The following is a 23,272-nucleotide window of genomic DNA, read 5'->3' on the forward strand; positions in this document are numbered from 1 at the left end:
GTTAATGAATAAAAGCATGGAAGGACGTGAGGCTATCCAAGTAATAGGCAGTTATAACAGTAACAGAAAGGTCATAAATTCCCAACTCGGCATCAAGAGTGTCAAATAAACAGTTCCTGGAGGATAATGCTACTTGTCTTCTATAGACAGAAGTTTTATTTTTTTGACATGATGAAACTTTCTTGTATATATTTCATATAAAATACTGAAATAGAACATAACTGCATTCTACACATCACTACACCAAAATGTCAAAAGATTCGCTCCCAGTATGAAAAATGCACAACATAAATATGAAAGGACCCCACATTTTAAATGCTGTATTCATACCTTGGTACAGAGTGAAATGGTGTATTGTGAACAGATATGTTATCAAATAACATATGTAAGGGGACTTAATGGAATGAAATTTTCAAAAACCAAAACAATATTGATTCTTGCAGCTGGAAGATACTGTTATGGTTGAAACCCCTCAGAGTGATAAACCATTTCATTTTTCGAGGTTTTTGTTATAATTTGCATCTTCTACAATTAATTTGGAGATATTTCAATACATCGGTTATTTATCTGACCCCTATCTCTTCAGTATAGAGATTTTTTTTTACAGTGATACAAAAAAACTGCACTAGCAGAGACTAGTCTTATTAACAGAAAACATATCTTTTATACATGATTGCTACAGGAAACCACACTAATGAATTTCAAATAGGTATTTGGAAACATCACTGATGTTTCAGACCTATTGCCTGACTAAATTTTCTATTGATTATTAACCAATTATTTTGAACATGACCTTGTAAAGAGTAACAGTAACTTCTTATCCAGTATTGCTTGTAGCATATTCCTGATAGTAGAATATTCCTGATAGATAACTTGCCTTAATTCTTTATGTTAAATTTTCAATATAAGCATAATGTTGAAAGTAAAACCAAAGTCAGGATTAAGTGCTTTACTTAATAGCCTTCAAAAATAGAACCTAGGGGAAAATGTCAGACCTTATCTCCTTGCTGTTCTTGAACTACACAATGATCACTGTACTTAACCAAAGATAATACAGAGAAATAGTGATGACAACAGCACTCAAGTTTCTGAAAGAAAGTAGGTTCATTAATGACACTTAGAAGCTAGAAAACAGCGAAGAGTTATTTTCCTCCCCTAATTTTTCATCTAAATAATGGAGTGACAGGGATGGTCTTAGACTTGGTAACAATTATCTAGTAAGAGAATACATAGTACACTGATAAGAAAAATTTAGTAGGGTAAAGAAGTATTATTCCTAATGATTTCATTCTAGAAATTCTATGAGAAAGGAAAGTCCCAAAACAAATGTCATCCACTGTGTGATTAAAGAGAGAAGACAGTTTTCAGCTCTGTGTAGATTTATTACTTTGCTATTGATATTCAAAAAGTGTGGACTGCAGAAGAGATGGGCAAACTAAAAGACATGAGAATGAACTTACTCTGTACGCTGTAACTTGTCCCTTGTATGACTACTAAAGGGGATGAACACCAAGTTCATAAGACAAAGACTAAATTAAATCAACTGTTTGTTCTCTCTGCAATAAGTGGACAGGAAACAATGCTAGGAAACTCCGTCTCCACAGAATATTTAGATTTACTATTCAGCTCTAGACACGGTAAGTGCTATGGCAGCTATATATTGTCCATATGACTATCGATGTGATTAAACATCTTTAAAATTCACCCAAATACAGTCTTTAGAAATGTCTGGAAGAAAATAATACAATAAGAAAATGAGCCAATTCTGTCCCCTATGAAAAAAATCACATTTTGCTTCTTAGAGATGTTTGCTGAGGACGGTGATATGGTGAAAGAATGGGAAGATTAAATCTGTTTTGCCAAAATCTATCCACAATGAAGGTAAGACAGCACAATTAGTTATAAAATAGAAGATTTATTTGGCCACTCATTTCTATATGCTCTTCTATAACTTCCATCGTGAAAATGTCTGAAGGCAATTATTCTGGATATTGTCAGGAAAAAATAAAATACAAGGAATAATGTTTAAAAGTAAGCAACTCACCTATTCCAATGAAAGCAGCTTTGTACCCTTCTTCTTTCAAAGTGCTAAGAGTAATTTCATTCACTGAAAGGCTTTTACCACATATTATCTATAAGGAACAAATGAATAATTACATTTTAGCATTCAATGAATTAAAACCTTAATCTATGGCATCAAAAAGAATGGAAAGTTGATATATATAAAATTCCATATACATATAAGTGGGAATATATTTGTCTTTTAGTATATTGGCTTACATACACACAGTAGTATACAAAAAAGAATATTAACATGTTTTGCAAAGTTCTAAATGCATTTCTGCCTTTTAATGAAAAGCAGAAGAAAAGTCAGTGTATTTAAAATCAAGTCAATAAATTTTGATATCTTGGTAAATATTTCCAAGGCACTATGGGGGGTACTTTAAGCAGTAAAATGATAAATGACTCACAGTTTCTCCCTCTGTATAGTCAAGATCTGTGTTGAAGATGTACATCAATAAATATAAAACACATGTCATGATCAGCACATGTCTATAGGAATTTAGAGGAGGAATTCTTTCTGGTGAAAGTCATAAGGATGAGAAGAAAGAGAGAGGCTTGGATTTCAATAGGGCCTTTTTAGGAGTGGATAGAATTTTGATAGGGGATATTGTCCAGAAAGATGAATAATGTCAGGAGGCAGAGGGTAGTCACCTCTATTAAAAGTCAAAATACTTTGTTCAGTTCCCAGACATGAGCCAATTTTCAGATGTGGAACCTACTGACTGCAGAGGTGACCAGGTCCCTATGAGGAAGGACTCTGTAATGATTCCCTCAGTCCTTCTCCAGAGGGAACTATGGCCATTTACCCAAGTGACTGTACACTGAGGAAAGGGGAATAATCACACATTTCAAGCACACTCGACCCAGATGCTTAGTTGATGTTGATAACTGGAGATGCAAGAATGGTGACCTACAGAGATGAGGTATGAAACGGAGCCCAGCCAGCATCTGGCTCACAGTGGGCCCACTGAGATCACAGACCCAGTCCGTGATTATTCCTTCAGTCTTCAGCCACCTAATCAAACTGTTAAACTCGTCAGTCATAGTAATCCCCACATTGGGTCTCTGGGCTGTATAGTAAGAGCTATAATAGCTACAATAATTGGGAAGGCCAGAAAACTTCTGAAACCCCACTCAAGGGAGTAAATCAAACACACTATCATATCCTGGGTTGGGTGGGATGGGGAAAAGTAATGGTGATCCCTGTTATATTTCTGTTTCATGTGACAGTCTGGCCCCTGCTGAGACCAGACGATTCCTGGAAAAGAACTGTAAACTACTGTAGGCTTGAAAGATGGGCGGCCCTGGTTGCAGTTTCTGTGACAGATGTGGTATTATTGCTAGAGCAGATTAATAAGGCCACAGGTACATTGTATGCGGCATATTTTTCCATCCTCCTTTGGAGAAAAAGGGATCAAAAACAGTTCACATTCATGGGGGAAAGATAAGAATGTTCATTTACAGTTTTGCCTCAGGAATAGTTCAATTCTCTTCTGTAATAACATACACAATCAGAAACGATCTGGCCATCCCACAGAACATCACACTCACCCATGACATTGAGAACATCATGCAGAAGGGGCAGCATGAGCAAGAGGTGGCTCGTATCTGGACACTGTTAAACACATGCACCTTAGAGGGCAGAATATGAACTGTACGAAGCTCAGGGATTAGCCACATGTCAGGTGTGTGCCAGTATAGCCTCTCTAAAGTAGATTTTGCTGCCAAGTCTGTTCTCATTTACCACCACAAAGAAGGAAGCACAAAGACAGCTAGGTTTCTTTGGGCTCTGAAGACAGTATGTTCCTAAAAACTCTAAACTGAGTCACAGAGGAAGAACAAATTTTACCCATGAAACTATAATTGCAACTAACCTGTAGAGAGTAGAACTAAGTGCAAACTCTCTTATGAATATGGCATTACAGACACTTTAAATTCTCACAAGTACCCCTATGAAGTGATATCAGTGTCTTCACTTTACAGATGATGCTATAAAGGAACAAGAGAGCTGATCAAAGTCACCTGTGTAGTCAGTCTAATTGCAGAACCAGCATGAGTAACAACTATGCTCTATGTCTCTTGAGGCAAAGGAGAATGAAGGGCACAATTGGCAACATCTCTGAAGGCATAGAACAACATATTATGTGGAGATCTACTGAAAATGTAGTGTTTCTAGAGTACAAAGTGTAAAGCAAAGAATGGAGAGAGAAAGTAGGCTGCAAAGTTGACTGGGACTATATCATAGATGGCCACTTATTCCCTAAAATAAAATTCTATTTTTATATTGGCAGATATAGTGACTGTTTGAAAGCTTACAAGCAGGAGAGAGCCAAGGTGGTTTTAATAACTAACATGCAGAACTCCAGAGCATATCAAATAACACAGACTGCACTCTAACATTAACTAAACATTTAATAGTTTTTAAAAGCATTTAATAGTAAATATCTAAAAGTGTGTATTACTTTCAGAATTGTGAGATTTTAGAGTTTTAATTTATTCTAACTTTTACAGACTAGATCTTTCCTTTTACTAAACCATTTCTGATCATAAAGAAAGATGGAAAATTCTATTCTTTACTTTATGAAATAGATAACCTTAATACCAGGATATAATAAAGGTTAGACATGAAAGAAAACTGTAGGTACAAACTTTCTAAATAAAGTTTTACAAAAGACAATAAGAATGCAATTTCCAAGCTGAGTGGTAGCACGCCCTATCACTGAGTTAATTACTAGAAGTGATCCTCAAAATATTTTGCCTTTAGGTTTAGGTTCAGTTTATCCACTGTCTCAGCAAAAAGATTCAAGAAAGACTACCCATCCTTCCTGAGGGGTGTGTGTGTGTGTGTGTGTGTGTGTGTGTGTGTGTGTGTGTGTGTGTGTGTCCATCCACATCCACACGGCAGGAGTTTATAGCGGCAGTCTGGGATTTATCAGGTGGGAATGGAAACATCCCAATCCTTCCACTGTAACAGGGTGAACATGTCTGAGTTTGCAACACTTAAGGAAGATGCATGGACATTTTCTATTTCTACAGGTTGGTTCCACCCTCACAGGCAATGGTGTACAAGTGGGGAAGGAAAAAAAGCTGAATTATCCTTTTATGTGTTGAAAACTGGAAGACAAGTAGCTTGACTCTTGGTGTTAATACATAGTTATGGGACTGGCAAGACTTTACTATACTGTGGACAGACCCTGTGGGAAAGATGGAGAATAAACATCATTGGGCAGTAGCTCCACAGTAGAAATACACAGAGCAATAATAACAATACTTGGCGGAGTGACGTGCACTGGACTCCCTATCTGTGCTGGGGCATCGCTTCCAGTTTCCCTTCCCTAAAAGCCTCAGGCTCCAAAACTTTTGTCATCCAATCAATAACTCACTCTCAGTCAGGAAGAACAAGAAGAAAGATTCCCTGACAAAAAACATTAAAATTTTGCTTACATTATATCTTAGGAAATTGGGCTGAGATGTGTAAAACTTAACTAAAATTGGTCTTATAAGATAACTATGGATATCAGAAGCATTCCTGTGGCTGGCATACTATGAAATCCTAACATTATTTATTAAATAGGTATGATATTAGAAAAATCACACGATGGACATTTTGTGTTTTGTTCCTTTTATTCCACTGCACTTTTATCTATGTAATATTTTTTCATCTTGATTTTCTTACATATGGAGTACAGCATATATTATACCTGCCTTTAACAGCTTTAGGAATATATGACTAGGTACTCAAACTTCTTAGCTAAATTCAGAATAAAATTCATTCTACTTCAAGTTCAGTATGAGAGTTATTACTATTCCAGTATAAGGCTAAATATGACAAGCCAGGAGCCAAAATTGATGAAAACTTTATACATTGATAATATGTATTCATATATAATAATATTGATAATGTAGATAAAGGCTTACATTTTCTGGAGGGGGAGTGTTTCTTCAAATGAAATATGTATACCTATTATAAAAAATGTAGATAACAATGCACATGCTGTTCACAGTTTTCTTATAGGATATTTGACTAAATAGATAAAATATTTCCAGAATCTCTAGGGTAAGAAATCAGATGGAAGAATCTTTAAAATAATATTTTTCTTAAGACACAAAAATTAGTTTGTTCATTTAGTGCATACCTTTTTTTCCTTACTGTAGAACTATGATATGATTCATATTAATTTTCTAATAACATCCTATAATAATGGGAATGATTACTTCAAATGACCATAATGAAAATGAAATGATGTAGAGAAGTTACCAAGAAAGAGATCTAAGTTAGATCTTCTTACACAAAATATGAAACAGAAGAAAGGTCCAGTAATTACAAATTTAGTCAAAATAGAATTCTATCAAAATATTTCAAGAAATGGAAAATATACAATTTTAAATACATTTAGCAATGAATGCAAGATCTTTATGATTTTCATAATGATATGAAACAAAAATATTTCTATCTACCTAAATTCTGAATTGCAAAACAAACACAAAGGAGTATTTAATCTAAAAGATCAGTGCCATCATCAGATGCAAACATCACAGGAGACTTTGCTGAAGTCCATCTAGGATTAAAAATAATTTACAGTTGTCTACACTGAATTTTTATTGCAAACCAAGAGATTTTATAAAAATATAACAGCTAGGAGACTTTCTTCTAAGGAATAATTTTATTACTAGAAATGATCCTTTGGTGTGAAATCAATTGAGAGCATACCTGATAAATTAAAAATTTTATATCCTGCTGACAAGTAAAGTAAAATGATAAAAAATTGAATTCTATAACAAGAATACATAAATAAATAAAAATATTATCCTAAATAACCATGTAAAAGGGAAAACTAAAACTACAATTACTCAAGAAAAAAAATTAGTGAAAACATATATTCTGACATTCAGAGAGAAATTAATAATTTTAAAAAATTTCATTGTTCAATCTTGAAAAATGAAAATTAGTAAGTATGCAACTGGAGAGGTTAAAAAAGAGTAACAAGTAAGTGTAAGGATGGCAGGGGGAAAGAATTAATGAAGGTAAGTCAGCAATTGGTGAATAAGCAAACATAAGACTCAGAGCTGGTTCCTTTGAAGAATACATTCATTAGAGAAACCACTTCCAAGTCTTATCAAGAAAAGAAGTTAAGAAAACACAGCATTAAGTTAAGAAATGCAAAAACAAATATAATTACAGGTACAAATATTTATATTGTATACTGGAATACATGCTAAATCTATGCCAATTAATTCTAAAGTTTCAATGAAATAGGAGGGTTTTTTTAGAGAAATATATATATCGGCCAAATTGATATGAGAATAAAATAGCTGGAAAGACTGATAACCACATTTTTAAGAAGCCAAAATTCTGTTTCTTATATAAAGGCTTTTGGGTGAGAAACATAAAATTTTCCGATCTGGCAAAAAAAGATAAATCTCAAGACTATATTCTTACTAACAATAAAATAATGAAGTGCTGGGAATTATATTTTTTTATAAGGCTGGCATAACTATTACCAAAACTAACAAAGATAATAAGATGAATAAAGCAAAACAACAAAAACAAAGTTTTCAGCAGATTTGAAACTCTACAAGGATAGCAACAGTATTTGACTATTGCCTGCTCTCTTTCCAGTTTTAATATTCATTACATAAATAAAGGAATACAAAAAGAAATGTTAAAAAAGACAAGCAAACCTAGTCCTATATATGCAGATATCATAAAACATGATACAAAAATGGATATATTTCTGAATGCAAAGATTAATATAATTCAATATATTAACTGAACATAAGTTTTTAAAAAGGACAATTTAAAAATTTAACACCTCTTCTCAAATAAAATTTTAAAAAACTGAGTAAGATTTTAATATTCTAAGTCTAGAAAAATAAAATCTTTACTCAATATGACTTAAATTGCTATCAAATAGATAAGAAATAAAGCCATGTATTATCACTCATCTACAATATGTTAGAGATTCCAGTTAATGAAATAGTGGAAGAAAAACATAGAGAAAGTACACACAGAGTTCAGATAAAACAGGTTTTTTTATGTGTGACACAAATTTTACTGGAAAAATTCATCTCAGAATTAACAAGAATCAATCTATCAAACTATTAGGTATTAAATAAATTGAAATTATTCAACAAGAAATTTACCTAAAAAACATAGTTGAGAGTGACAATGAATTAAAGCTGGTTATAGATGTGATGAGTTCTTACTTGATGACAGATTTCTCATTAAGCTACTAAAAATACAGGATGAGTTTGAAAGGATGGTTCTAGAGTTGTAATTAGCACACTACTTGTCAAAAATACATTTCAGTAATTATTTGTTGAATAAATGAAACAAATCGATCAAAAAGAGAAAAAAGAAAATATGGATAATAACTAAGATAATGCTAGAGCATGAAAGCCAAAAAAACACCCCCACACACATAAATACATACATACATACAAGAATGTGTCGTATATGGCACAGGAGTCAAATAGTATGAATCCAGAGCAAAATTCATTTCATTGCCAGGAAATTATTGTTAACTTTAAAATATATATAATGTTAGTTGAGAGGTACAAACAGAAGGCAAGTTAAAATCTGATGATGAGGAAAAGGATGTAAGAAGTGTGGACCACTTTTTAGAAGTATATCCTCTTATAGCTAAAGTTGGTAAGTCACAAAAGCTGCAAGTATTTCATCAATGGATGCAAGTTTTCAAAGGTGAGCGGGAATCACATTGTTGCCTCTCCTCAGAATTGTACATAATTTGTTGTTTACAAAACAAGTTTGAATACCTTACCTCCTTTACATCTTAAAACAACTTGGAAGATGTACAGATAGTATTAACCTATTTAGTCTAGGTTCTAACTTTTCTCTTGATAATATAACAAATTCATAATGTTTAAAATACAAATGTACAAAATGGTGATAAATCCTTCCAACACCTTCCCAAAGGCAATCTATGCTATCAGAGTTTTCTCTTTCCAAAAATATTCTCTGTGTATATAAGCAGGTAAGTTTATATTTTACACAACTGGTAGCAGCATACTTGACCCTTGAACCACTATTGACCAAAGCTAGGGATATTAATTGACTTCATCAAGTTTTTCTGACTATAAAATTAGGAAGCAGCATGACTACAGCTAAAAATGTATATTTTCTGGCACTCAGTATACTGACTACTACTACGTCTTGTGACGAGTTTCCTAATAAGAGTACTAGGTATGCCCTAATTTATGCAAATGTCTGGTATGGCAAAAACTGACTGCAGTTTTTCAGTTACTTATAAGATACATTTAGAAATGCCTTAATTTCTGATTCATGTTCAGTTGGTAGTAACACCTAATATACTACTTTGAAGTCTAAATAAATAATCATTTCCTTATTTAATGAGATTTAGGTAAGAACTTGTATTCAAATGAAAGACATTTAAGCAACTTTTCAGAATAGATGTTTTTAAAAACAAACAACTGCTATTGAATGACCTATTTTGAACAATATTCTTAAACTGAGTTTTCATAAAGTTGTGTACTCTGTACTGTGTATGTGCTGTAATATTTTTTTAGGGGTTATGTGTAAATGTTTCATCATGCAACCATTGCCAAATAAACTATAATTAGAAGTGTAAAAGCACAAAATATTGCTTTGGGTGTTTCCCAGTTAATTATTTTTTATTTCTTAATGCAAAAGCCATGAGTGTTTTGTTAATCAGTTTTTAAAATATCTTTTGCATGCACTTACAGAACATATTATGTAAATCACACTACTTTATTAATCTATTGTGTTATATCTATTATGGAAAAATTAACATTTCTGAAACAAAAATAGCAGTATGTTCAAATATAAAAAGCCAGAATATAATACTCTTAATTAACAGAAAAGAATAATATCTAAAGCTAAATTCTGACAGAACAAATGTGTCAACTTTTTTACCATCTTTAAAAATACAATACAATATTTATTTTGCAAAACAATGAAAAATACAAAGCTGTTGCCTTCTACCCTACTGATTTACTGTTTATGTTGAGAAAGGATTATCTCATTAACACTACTGACATGATACATATAATAAAAGAATCCTCTGTACAAAAATATGTTCCAAATTGTGAAATATAAATGTTTCAGAGTGCACACCACTTGCATGAAAAAAAAAAAAAACGTGATTAAAGAAACCAAATCCTTCTATTAGCTGCATTGAACCCCCTAAAGCAATTTAGGAATTTGTTTCTTACAGACAATTAATCACATGCAGGCGTGCCAGATGAGAACTATTGATTGCCCTTTTCCAAGCTAGTGGCATTCAGACAGTAGACAGACAAATGCCCTAAGCAAGGAGAAGCATCTTTCTGCTTCTGGTGTAGCTTTTAATTGTTCTTTCTGAAAATGTGTGACATTTTGCTGTTAATCTTTCATGCAGAGCTTACTTCTTTCTCTTTGAGCAATGCATATGTGTTATATTTTTCATTTACCTTTACACCAAGGTCCTTCATAAGCTCAACCTCAAAATTCACTGCATCATATGGCAGCCGGAATTGAGGGATTTCAGAAATGCTGAAAAAAATAAAAGAAACATGTGTGGAAAAGTCACCAATCTTAAAAGATGAAACATGTCCATATTGATCAGTATTAGAGAATAAGAACCTCTTCAAAGAGTATTTTCATATTAAATTAGGTAAGTATGAGGTCATCCAAATTTTTATATGCATGAAAAAATATTATATGTGCTACAGTAGAAACTGACATAAAAATAATAAATAAATAATGGAAAACAAATAATAAATGGACACTTGGTTAAAAGCAATTCTAATACTTTTAAGTGTATTAAAGTATTTAGATGATATATCTATTAACAATTCTATGAATCCTTAGGAGAATAAAATTAGTTGAAAGTAGATTTTAATTTATATATGCATATATGCAAATATATACATATATATTCTATAAATATACATCTAGCTTGTTCAAATTCAAATCCATAACTTTGTATTAACATGCTATTTAGGATATTACAGAGTTAGTTCCTTGTGATCTGTATTACTTTTTTTGTAATAAACCAATATTCTTCCGTGAAAGCAGTGTACCAAAAGGATATAGTCATTAAATAGTAATTCTATCTGATACCAGTGCTCATTATCTGCACTTAAAAAAAAAATGAGTCCTAAAATATAATCACTTCAATGGTATAATAGAGTGTCAAAGGTAAACACAAATAACTTTTTAATGTTTTCTACTAATAGAAAGGGTATATATGTTCATGAATGTATAGCAATTCATTTGTTCATTAATCTATTCATTCAACAAGCATTTACAAAGTGCCAGGCATAGTGCAAGCTGCAGTGATTTGATGGTGAAATTTACCAAATCCCCAATTTGAATAAGCTCTCACTCTGGTGGGAAAAGCACACAAACAGATAATTACAGTAGAATGTAGTATATGCAATGAAAGATGTATCCAGGCACTACAGAGATTAATTTGTAAAATAAATATTTGTGGAAGATAAACCTACTAGATCAGTCAATGCAAAGTATTCCAAAGTACATATGCAGCCTTTTCATTTGTCGGCAACTTAAGAACTTCATTATTCAATTAATTTCTATACATTAAACAATCACCAAAGGATCATGTTCAGTGCTAAAAATGCAAAGTATTAAACAGGATAAAATCAAGGCCCTTTACTAAACAAGATTTGCCTCTAGTTAGGACATAATACTTTATATTAAAGAGAGAATTTGGGCCCAGGACAGAGATGGGACTCCCTTAAGCTGACCTGTAGACTCCAGCCACACTACTCCCAAGTCATTCTAATGTTCTGAGTACCACAGAGGGCCTGGCTTAAGTAGTGCGTTAGAATATTTCAGCTCCCAAAATGCCACTTCCACATAAGGATTATTTTGAGCTGAAGGCAACTGAGAAGAAGCAGAAAGAAGAAAAGCTCTCTGCACCCCTATGATTTGCCTAAAAGTCATAAATTTACAAAAGTGCATCCCCTTTTCCCTCCCAGGAAGGCCAGACCTCTTCATCCCCTGCAGAGAGTTCTAGACCCTTATCAGTCCAGAGACAGGCTTCAAGAGAAATGTACATTAGAAACCTACTAAATAATTTTTATCTTCCATGAGTTTCCCCCATACATCTACCTTCTCGCAGTTTGTCCCCCCTAAAAGTTTAAACTTCATTTCCCTTTGCCTTGTTATTTTTCCACAAATGTATTTTTCTTTGTTAAGATGTTATATAGACCTCAGGTCTGATCACCTCTTTGCCACATCACTGAGTTCTCTCATGTGTATGCACAATGCAGATGTTAATAAACGCTGTTTTTCTTGTTAATCTGTCCTTTTTAAGTTTATTTCACAGGCCCAGCCACTAAACCTAAGAGGGTAGAGGATGTTTTTTACCTCCCTATAGCTTCAAAGACTAAGCAGAACAATTTCCAAGTATTATGGATTGAGGGTGGATACAAACAGACATCCATTCTTGAAAGATATGAGGTTCTATGAGAGATTAGAAATGGACTAAAACAGGGGTCTGGTGAAGTTCCTTAAAAAATTGGACAGGAAAGCAAAAACAATGGGCTGTGAATAAAGAATTCCACCCAAATAAGCCAACCACAGCAAGGTAAGGTTCTAAACATATCCAGATACATTGCGAGGATGAGCATCAACTCTGACTAAGCCCTAATCTAGAATTGTTATGCACTCTCAGTAGCAGTCTGTAGTATAAAAGAAAAGAAAAAAGATGCTTATACAGCCAATGGTTCTGACTTAAGAAACAGCTTTGAAAGAGCAGCCTACAGAAGTAAGAACAACTTTGCTCTTGACCAGAGAGGAAGGAGAACATTCTCAACCTAGCAGAAAGAAAACTAAGGAGAGAATGAAAGCCGAAGTAGGCATTGAGCAAATGGAATGCCAGGCTGCTGGGGTCTCAGCAGCTCTGCTTAGATCCTCATACTGCCTGAAAGTATCCTAGCCAACACTTAACATAGTGCTGAGCACATGAATTAAATGAATAAACGTGTTAGAATCATATCTCCAAGCATCTCCTAAAGTAAGTTAAATATATAGTGATTTACTAAAAACAACTGGTTAGATTTGGTCATAACCAAGTAGGCAGGGGATAGGGAGGTGATTATTGACTGTTATGAATGGGACATTTATGTCCACCAGTGGATGAGGTCAGCAGAGAGATGGGAGTTATGCACGCATAGCCAGTACAATGTGACAAACATAAAATACCAGTGTGAACAAGAGTGTTTCAAAGGAGGGGAGGCTTATTTTGGAATGAGATAATCAGGTGAATGAAATGTGACAGATGATCAGCTTTTGGATAAATGAACAGGGAAGGCATCTGAGGATGAGGAAAATGACAATGAAGAGAAACAGAAGTGGGAGGGAGAAAAAAAACTGTACATGCTTTGTTCAGGGATGGGAAATGGAGGTGAGGGGTGTCAGGAGGCTTTAGCAGGAACACCTGCCCTGGAGTCAGACACCCTGAGAATCAGGTGAATTCTTCCATGTTTCTCAGCTTTAAATGCCATCACTAGGGGATGACTCCCACATTTTTATCCTAAATTTCACACCTTTAGATTCATTAGCATATCTAACAGGTGTCACAAATTTATCATGCCCTAAGTAAACTTTGGTTCCTCCACTCCAACACTGGTCCTCAGACAACTGCATTCCACGAGTTGTTCAAGCCCTAAACTCCATCACCACACTCTCCTCCCTTACCAGCATCATACCAAGTGCAGACAACCAAGGGCATATTGCTTTTAGACTATGTAAAGCAACTATAAAACTGATCAAAATAGCCTGCTTTGTATTATCACCATGAGTTGGCAACTCTAAACAATATCACTGATGTTCTATATGCTGTCTCCCTCCAAAAAAAATCTTTAGTGGATCTAAATTCTAAGTAATTGCTATGCCTACTATAGGGTTTTTGTAATATGTGTATATGCTTTAAACGGTCCCATTTTTATTACTCATTCTTTAATAAACATTAAGTTTATAGGGAAGTTAATGTGGAAAACTCTAGTTAAACAGTGGCCACACGCACATTCTGCTTCAGCTACAAGCATTCCTCATTCCAACTGCTGGTAGGCAGCATGAGCCTTCACCCCTGAATATTATATATGCCAGTGTTTAAACAGTTGATTTGGAATTGATAAAATAATAACACATGAAGCAACATGAATTACTTCAATTCTTCAATTTCACACAACTACAAGGCGTTTTTATTTGTGTTTAAGGCAGTGTGAACTATATTTTTAATATTGAAATTATTTTGCTGTAGTCAATGTTTTGTTTTATAGGAATGAATCAAAATGGTTATTACTGATTATTATATGAATCTCACTGAAAATAACTTCATTGTATAGACTAGAGGATAAGCATGTTAAAAAGAAAAAATCTGCTCCAGGCACCAAATATACTAGATGTACCACTAAACTGCCATTTTTTAAAACCCCCAAGGCCTTTGTCATCACCTGACATAGTCTATCTATATTTAGGATATTCTTTTGTTTACTGTCTGCTTCCCTATCCCTGGAGTGAAGCCCCAAAAGAGCAGACACTTTGCTTTGTCCACTTTTGTAGCTCTAGAGCATGAGGTGATGACAAGCACGCAGTAAGAGATCCATAAATATTGAAGGAAGAAAAGATGGAAGGAAGGAAAAAAGGAGGGAGAAAGAAAGGGAGGGAGGGAGGAGAGAAGGAAGATAGGGGACAAGACAGGCAAATATCAGGTCATGGAAAGCTGTCTGTGCAAAGCCAGATCCTGTCTCTCTAAGGTTATGGGAAGTTATTGAGAGATTTCAAGTAGAAGAGTGATACAATCAGATTTGGAAACTGCATGGAAAATGAATTTTAAAAAGACAAGGAAGCACATAGAGGCACTTGGGGGATACTGCAGTAGTACAGGAAGTGAAACATTAAAGGCACAGAAATGCAGGGGTGAGAGGACAGTTTGGAAAGTATTCACAAACTACAAACTGCCAGACACTGAAGAGCAGTGCCAATAATTCCCGTGTGTTCTGGCAATGGTGTGCACTGAGACAGCAAACTCAGGAAGAGAAGGAGTACTGTTAAGGTGAAGTTTATGAGAGGAGATGTCCAGGATTTAAATGTATGACCAGGACAGAGAGAGAGATCAGAAGAGATACAGATTTTTAAATAATTTTCATGTAGATGGTACCTGAAACCATGAGAGTAAATGAGATCACCCTCAAGACTGCATGGTGAGAAGAGGATAAAAGGAGAGAAGGTAGAATTTGATTGAAATGATGACTTCTAAAGTTTGTTGTGCTTATGAAAGTGAACTTTTATACTTCTGTTTGTGTTCTTTTAACAATCAAAGGTTTTTAAAGAAATTTTCCCCCTGGCAATCATAAATCCTTGAGTGTAGTCAGTGGAATGACAGAAGCCCTGAAAAAATCATCTTCTATGTTCATGTTTCTTTAATATAAAATAACTTACCTATAACAAGCCCCACCCATTATTTTTAAAGCACAATTTCATACTCTGATAAAGCTCTGCCTCCATTTACTATGATAGAGGTACCAGACTAAATTTGTATTTCATCATACATGTTCTGAAAATATTTCCTAATGCTGTAACTGTTTCACCTAAACTTCATTTCTCTTTATTGTCAATCAATATGAAACTCAATAGACATGGTAAAAACAATGTAACATTTGATACAGCTAAATTAAAGGATACCATTGCCCTATCCTGCCTCACAAAAACATTATAATTCATGTGTACTAATTTTTATAAGACAAAATCAGAAGATATACATGCATGCACAAACTATGTTTAGTTTTACACAAGCAAAACTATGGATTATTTTATAAATTCACTGTAGCATCAAAAATAATCAATTCTGTTCAATACAGTAGGGATTAAGTCCTGGATATCTTTCACCAACTCTAGTGATTTTTTTAAAAGTGGTTGTGATACTAATTCACCAGGGATAAAAGAATCTGTTTGGATGCAAAGGAGAAGGAAAGATAAAACTTGACATTACCTCTTTAAGCAATTGATTTAAAATACAAAGCTAATTTAATCTTTTTTAGCCACTTTGAGGATACAAATGAATGAGAGGCATTTGTAAGTGAGAAAATAAATTAACAGGAAAGTGCTATGGTTGTAATTCTGGTTAAGTTCCAGTGTCAGTTTTTATAATCCTGTTACAGTGTCACATAATGCCTCTATCATGGGACAGTCCAAATGAGACTGATTAAACACTTCATAGTGTCCCTTAGTACTGGGAAGATTCAAAGGCAAAGGAAAGAAAACAAATCAAAAAAAATTTTTTTTAATATATGCTTGGTCATTTATCCAGGGGAATCTGTTCCACTAAAAAATGTTCAGCAAATATATAAAACACAAGTTTAGTGATAATTTATATGATTTAGAAATGTCTACCCTGCATTTGAATTAAAAAATAGAGATGCTAACAGCCATAATGATCTATTATCAAAATTGTCAACACAGAATGCTTATTCCATTTTAGAACTTATGAAAATGCAATTAAAGGGCAAAAAGATTTTTCCTAATCTACTAGGTTATACAAAATTAAGTTCTTATTTTTTTAATTAACTCACATATTCATTGATGTGAATAATTGAAAAAAATGTACAATGCTTATACATATGTTGCTAATAGATTATGTTTTTTCTAATTAATAAGGCTGCAGTAAAACACCATTAAAAAGATAGTCTAAATCATTCTGGCAAAATAATATATTAAGCATTTTACTTTCTAGGAAAAAAAACTAAAATATGCATAATCCCTTAAAATTCATGGTGGTGAAACATTGATACAGAAAAATAATTATTTCTTGACAATCAGGTTATTTTTTCTTCAGTTTATGCTTCATATCCTCTTCAATGGGTCTTCCTATTATGTGATATTTTTGCTTGATAATTCAGTCAAATAGTTTTATATTAATGCAAGCTGACCTTGTGTTTAGCATATTGATATCTGACCAATATTGAAATTTATACATTTATTGACACATATTTATACATGCCCTAAAATGTAAGAAATATGAGCACAGATTTTAGTGACAACTTGATTAAATTTATTCTCTGTGATTACTAAATATGATGAATTTGCTCCTTAAATAATAGTTGAGTAGCCATGAAAACTTAAGTGTCAATTATAGCAGAGATGCCAAATGGTTGTATTTCATAATCTATGATTTTTCTGATGCAAGATGACACGTTTAAGAAAAAGCAACAATAAATTGAGTAGTGTTACTAATTTACCACCCAAATACTTTCTCATTTTTACCTCAAATGTTTCAAGAAATATCCACTTCCTACTTACAATAAATTTTATTTCTTTATGGTCATAAATGTAATATGTGTCCACTATAGAGTTCCATTTATTTTAAATAAAGCAAACTCCATCCAATTTCTAGTTTGCTTTAATATCTGAAAGTCATGGATATAAAGTGAATATTTTCCATTTCAATGAATGAATTTTCATGGGAATAAAACATTTTGTGACTGAATTCTGGTTTGTAATAATGTCACTGATTAATATCAAGTATTAATAAGGTATTTATGAGGTAAACACTGCATAAATATACATTAAAATGGAAAAAAATTTTAGTAGACTGACATAATTATAATCAAATGCAAATCTTAAGAGATGGTAAACTGAAATTATGTGAGCAGGACAACATGTCTAGGAACACAACTAAATCAACTGTCCAGTATTCTATGGAAGTAGGTTTTCCCATTTCTAATTTCTGTATTTTTCAAATATATCTGCAGTAAAGGAAAGGTTCACAGGGATGAAATAAGTTTTCAAACAACTGGTTCCTCTACCCATAAAATACTTTTGCTGAGATTTCTCTTAAAATTCACATAACTATTCAGAAAAAAATCAAATAAATATTGCTTAAAGCCAACTGCAAATTTAAAATGAATAATCAAAATTTGAGCATTTGGAAAAGAACACTTAAAATACCATCTGTGCGCCTGAAGTTCGTATATGATTATGAACCAACAATATTCATAATTGTTGTACCCCATCATTTTTGACACTATAAACATCAAATAAATGTAGGCATTACCTTAAACCACCAACATATTCTTGTTTTTCAAATATGGTGATATCAGAGTAGCCTAATCGAGCCAAAAAGGAAGCACAACTTATACTTGCAGGCCCAGCACCCAAAAGAGCAATCTTCGCTGCATAGGCTTCAGGCATTTTCTCTGGGGGAGGCAGAGAAGGATCTCTGATTTGGGGGATATTCATTGCTTTGAACACCTATGGAGAAATCAGTTGGCATGGTTAAAATTTTTAAACTAATCTTTATATCCTCAAACACATTTTTAATGTTTCAAATGCATTAGTGTTTTAAATAGAAATAAGCCGTACATTTCCAGTATTAATATGGTATACTTAGAAGTTGTATTGGGTCAAATAGATGACAATCTGTGCTTGACTAACTCTTAATCTTTGAAATTCCTTTCCAGGGCCACACTTCCTATAGGAAGCATTCCTGACTCACTTTCCTTACACCGACTTCTTTTTTTTTTTAGATAATTATTTTTTTATTGTAGGGTAGTTGACACACAGTATTACATTACATTAGTTTCAGGTGTACAACATAGTGATTCAACATTTATATACATGATAATTCTAGGTACCAGCTATCACCATACCAATCTGTTACAATATCTTGACTATATTCATTACATCCCGGTTACTTATTATTTTACCATTGGAAGTGTATACTTTTTTTTTTTTTTTTTTTTGTGAGGGCATCTCTCATATTTATTGATCAAATGGTTGTTAACAACAATAAAATTCTGTATAGGGGAGTCAATGCTCAATGCACAATCATTAATCCACCCCAAGCATAATTTTCATCAGTCTCCAATCTTCTGAGGCATAACGAACAAGTTCTTACATGGAGAACAAATTCTTACATAGTGAATAAGTTCTTACATGGTGAACAGTACAAGGGCAGTCATCACAGAAACCTTCGGTTTTGCTCATGCATTATGAACTATAAACAGTCAGTTCAAATATGAATACTCATTTGATTTTTATACTTGATTTATATGTGAATACCACATTTCTCTCTTTACTATTCTTATTTTTAATAAAATGCTGAAGTGGTAGGTAGATACAAGATAAAGGTAGAAAACACAGTTTAGTGTTGTAAGAGAGCAAATGTAGATGATCAGGTGTGTGCCTGTAGACTATATGTTAATCCAAGCTAGACAAGGGCAATAAAACATCCACATATGCAGAAGATTTCTCTCAGAATAGGGGGGGTGAGGTTCTAAGCCTCACCTCTGTTGATCCCCAATTTCTCACCTGATGACCCCCCTGCGACTGTGCCTGTCTTAGGTTGTTCCTCCCTTGAGGAATCTTACCCGTCTCTGGCTAACCAGTCATCTTCCAGGGCCATACAGGGAAATGTAAAGTTGGTAAGTGAGAGAGAAGCCTTATTGTTTGAAATGGTTAGCTTTTTATTTCTTTGCATATTTATGCCCTGTAGCTTCTATGCCCAGCATTTGTCTTGAGGTATCTTTACCACTTGGAAGAATTATGATACTCGGTAAATTTGATATGAGGCACGAATTCTATTTAAGGGTTGTAATTAGGAAGGAAGAAGAAAAGCTATAGAAGTAGCAGGCGGAAGAGAACATGGGAAGATTGATTATTTCTTTGACATATCTTCTTGTAGAGTAACTTCAGCATGTATAGGTTTTAAGCTACTACTTAAATTGCGCACACACATTAACATAATAGGAGTATAGTTACATAACCAAAGCATATCTGTAATTACCAGCCATCTCCAGTGAAACCAAGAAAACCAGTTAGACACCTTAGGCATTTGTGAAAACTTATCTATGATATGGTGGATATTGTCCAACTGAACTTGAACAGTCTGAGAGAAATCAGACAAATTAAAACAACCCATTCCTGGGGAATGTTCACATCCCTTATGTTCTTTTAACAGTAAATAGTCTGTAGTTGTAAGATTTTGGAGCGCTACAATTTGCACTTCTCCTAATTCTTGGTTGAGTTCCAACAGTATAGATCCAGTCAAATTTGTTGTTTTACTGTATGCACAGGCCAGCTTAGATATCTCCTTCCTCATTCCCATGGCAAGTCCAGGAACTGGTGGGATGAGTGCATCTACAGCTGTAGCAGTGCGTGGATCTTTGTTGGGGTTTTTTGATGATCATCTTCTGGCATGAGTCTTCCAGAGAGTGGTGATGTTGGAAGTTCTTTTTCATACCGTATCTTAGTTCATTTTCAGGGTAGCCCAATTAGGCTTTGATCCTCTGTATAAACACAAACAGACCCTTTGCCTACACTTTTATATGCCCTTTATACCCTTGTGTAGAACTCATTGGAGGTTACCACACAGGAACTGCCCCTTTTTTTTTTTTGGTATCACTAATCTACACTTACATGACGAATATTATGTTTACTAGGCTCTCCCCTATACCAGGTCCCCCCTATAATCCCCTTTACAGTCACTGTCCATCAGCATAGCAAAATGTTGTAGAATCCCTACTTGCCTTCTCTGTGTTGTACAGCCATCCCTTTTCTCCTACCCCCCCATGCATGCTAATCTTAATACCCCCCTACTTCTCCCCCCCTTATCCCTCCCTACCCACCCATCCTCCCCAGTCCCTTTCCCTTTGGTACCTGTTAGTCCATTCTTGAGTTCTGTGATTCTGCTGCTGTTTTTTTGCTTCAGTTTTTCCTTTGTTCTTATATTCCACAGATAAGTGAAATCATTTGGTATTTCTCTTTCTCCGCTTGGCTTGTTTCACTGAGCATAATACCCTCCAGCTCCATCCATGTTGCTGCAAATGGTTGGATTTGCCCTTTTCTTATGGCTGAGTAGTATTCCATTGTGTATATGTATCACATCTTCTTTTTCCATTCATCTACCGATGGACGTTTAGGTTGCTTCCAATTCTTGGCTATTGTAAATAGTGCTGCGATAAACATAGGGGTGCACTGATCTTTCTCATACTTGATTGCTGCATTCTTAGGGTAAATTCCTAGGAGTGCAATTCCTGGGTCAAATGGTAGGTCTGTTTTGAGCATTTTGATGTACCTCCATACTGCTTTCCACAATGGTTGAACTAACTTACATTCCCACCAGCAGTGTAGGAGGGTTCCCCTTTCTCCACAGCCTCGCCAACATTTGTTGTTGTTTGTTTTTTGGATGGCAGGCATCCTTACTGGTGTGAGGTGATACCTCATTGTAGTTTTAATTTGCATTTCTCTGATAATTAGCGATGTGGAGCATCTTTTCATGTGTCTGTTGGCCATCTGTATTTCTTTTTTCGAGAACTGTCTGTTCAGTTCCTCTGCCCATTTTTTAATTGGGTTATTTGTTTTTTGTTTGTTGAGGCATGTGAGCTCTTTATATATTCTGGACGTCAAGCCTTTATCGGATGTGTCATTTTCAAATATATTCTCCCATAATGTAGGGTTCCTTTTTGTTCTATTGATGGCTTACACCGACTTCTAAGCCAAGTTAAGTGCTCCTCCTCTGAGCTCCTGAAGCATACTTTGCTTGTCCCTAATAAAAACCACTCCCCAGTGCATCTGTTTATGTGTCATGTTTCTGTTAGAATTTTCCTTCCTTGTATCAGAGAATATGTCATATATAAAAAGGCATATATAGCTTAACTATGTGCTTTAGGTATTTTTAAAAACATGTTACTATTGTACTATCAGTGGTAGCACCAACCCAGCACATAGTAGGCATAGAGTAAATAATTTCTTGACATATGCTTCTGATTATAATAGATTAACTTTTGAAGGATAACATTTCAAACCTTTGTTGGAAGCATTGGAGAGCTACTAAAGTAAGGCAGACTAGAGGGGCCAAGATCTCAGAGAAAAGGGAACAGCAGAGAAGTGAAATGACACTTCAGGAGTTACTTTTGCCCTGATCCACTGTTAAGATGTGGTCAATTCAGGAGGGAATTGACCACATCTTAGCAGAGGGAAGAAGGCTAAGAATCTTATAGAGGACAGCAGCTCAGAAGAGACCACAGGAGAGCTTTGGGCAATCTTCTAGGACACAGAGGCACAGGTTTTGGGGAGTATACGAGGTCAGCAACTGGAAGCAGAAGAAAGGGCAGAAAAGTGAGCTTAATTCTTAAACTGCATAGGAAAAAAGATTAAGAATCTAAATAGAAATTTCTGTAAAGGAGAAGGCAGCTTCCAGTACTCTGATGGTCCAAGGGAAACAAAAACTGGAGCGCAGTAGGAGCCCAAGAAGGAAGAGCACTATTAAACAAGCCAGCATACAGCTGGAACTGCTGACGGGCTCTCCTCTCCAGATGGGACAAACTGGAGTCACACCAGCAATGCAGCCTGAATAAGTTTAACCCCTGTTTTGAATGAAGATTATTATGCCTCACTGTGTCTGTCTACTAAATGATAGTGTAGACCTTCTGTGGGGGGTAGTAGGTCAACCACAGCATCTATAAATTTTTATATATAGTGCCTCAGTTTTGAAGAAAAAGCCCAGGCCTGTCAATAACCAAGAATTAAAAACTCCTAAGAACTAAGAAAATACAAAGAAATGCATATGTCATCCAGAAAGTACAGTTATCAAACAAAGACTTAAGGTAACTGTGATAAATATGTTTTTAAAAATAATACATAGTAAGAATGAGCTTTACCAGGAAATTAGAATTTGTTTAAAAAATAAATTTTAGAAAAGAAAAATGTTTTTAAAACTAAATATCTCTATATAACAGCAGACTGGATGGTGAGCAAAAAAGGATTAGCAAACTGAAGATGGGTCAGTAAAAAATAATTAGGCCAAAATATGGAAAGCAAATAGAAAGAGAAACACAGAAAAGAACATGAGACAAAAAAGACAACACAAACAGATCCACTATATGAATAACTGGAATCCTAAAAAGAGAGGAGAAAAGAGAATGAAACAGAAGCAATATTTGAAGAGGATTTCTCCAAAGTAATAAAAGACATCAAGGTACAGTTTCAAGAGGTCTAAAACCATAATATGGTAAATATTAAAAAATACTCATGCATATCACAGCAAAATTGCTGCAAATCAAAGTAAGAAAAATAAAGCATTGGAAAAAAACAAAGAATAAAGACACAGTAATGTAATGAGAACAAAAGAGTTGACAGCTTTCCTCTCTAAAGGAATGATGGAAGTTAGAAGACAATGGAATAGTATTTTTGAGCAAT

General features: G+C 34.3%; 1 protein-coding gene across 5 annotated transcripts in view; it reads right to left on the minus strand.

The window, feature by feature from the left end:
* The window catches only part of DPYD (dihydropyrimidine dehydrogenase), an 879,000-nt gene that overhangs the window by 592,852 nt on the left and 262,876 nt on the right, over nt 1–23,272 (minus strand). For all 5 annotated transcript variants that reach the window (XM_057500453.1, XM_036883856.2, XM_036883855.2 and 2 more), the window contains 3 exons: nt 18,129–18,325; nt 10,516–10,597; nt 2,045–2,132 (listed from right to left, as the gene is read on the minus strand). In XM_057500453.1, the coding sequence (XP_057356436.1) occupies nt 2,045–2,132; nt 10,516–10,597; nt 18,129–18,325 (367 nt within the window). The remainder of the gene's footprint in view (nt 1–2,044; nt 2,133–10,515; nt 10,598–18,128; nt 18,326–23,272) is intronic.

This window comes from Manis pentadactyla, chromosome 4 (assembly GCF_030020395.1).
Source record: "Manis pentadactyla isolate mManPen7 chromosome 4, mManPen7.hap1, whole genome shotgun sequence".
Lineage (NCBI taxonomy): Eukaryota > Metazoa > Chordata > Mammalia > Pholidota > Manidae > Manis > Manis pentadactyla.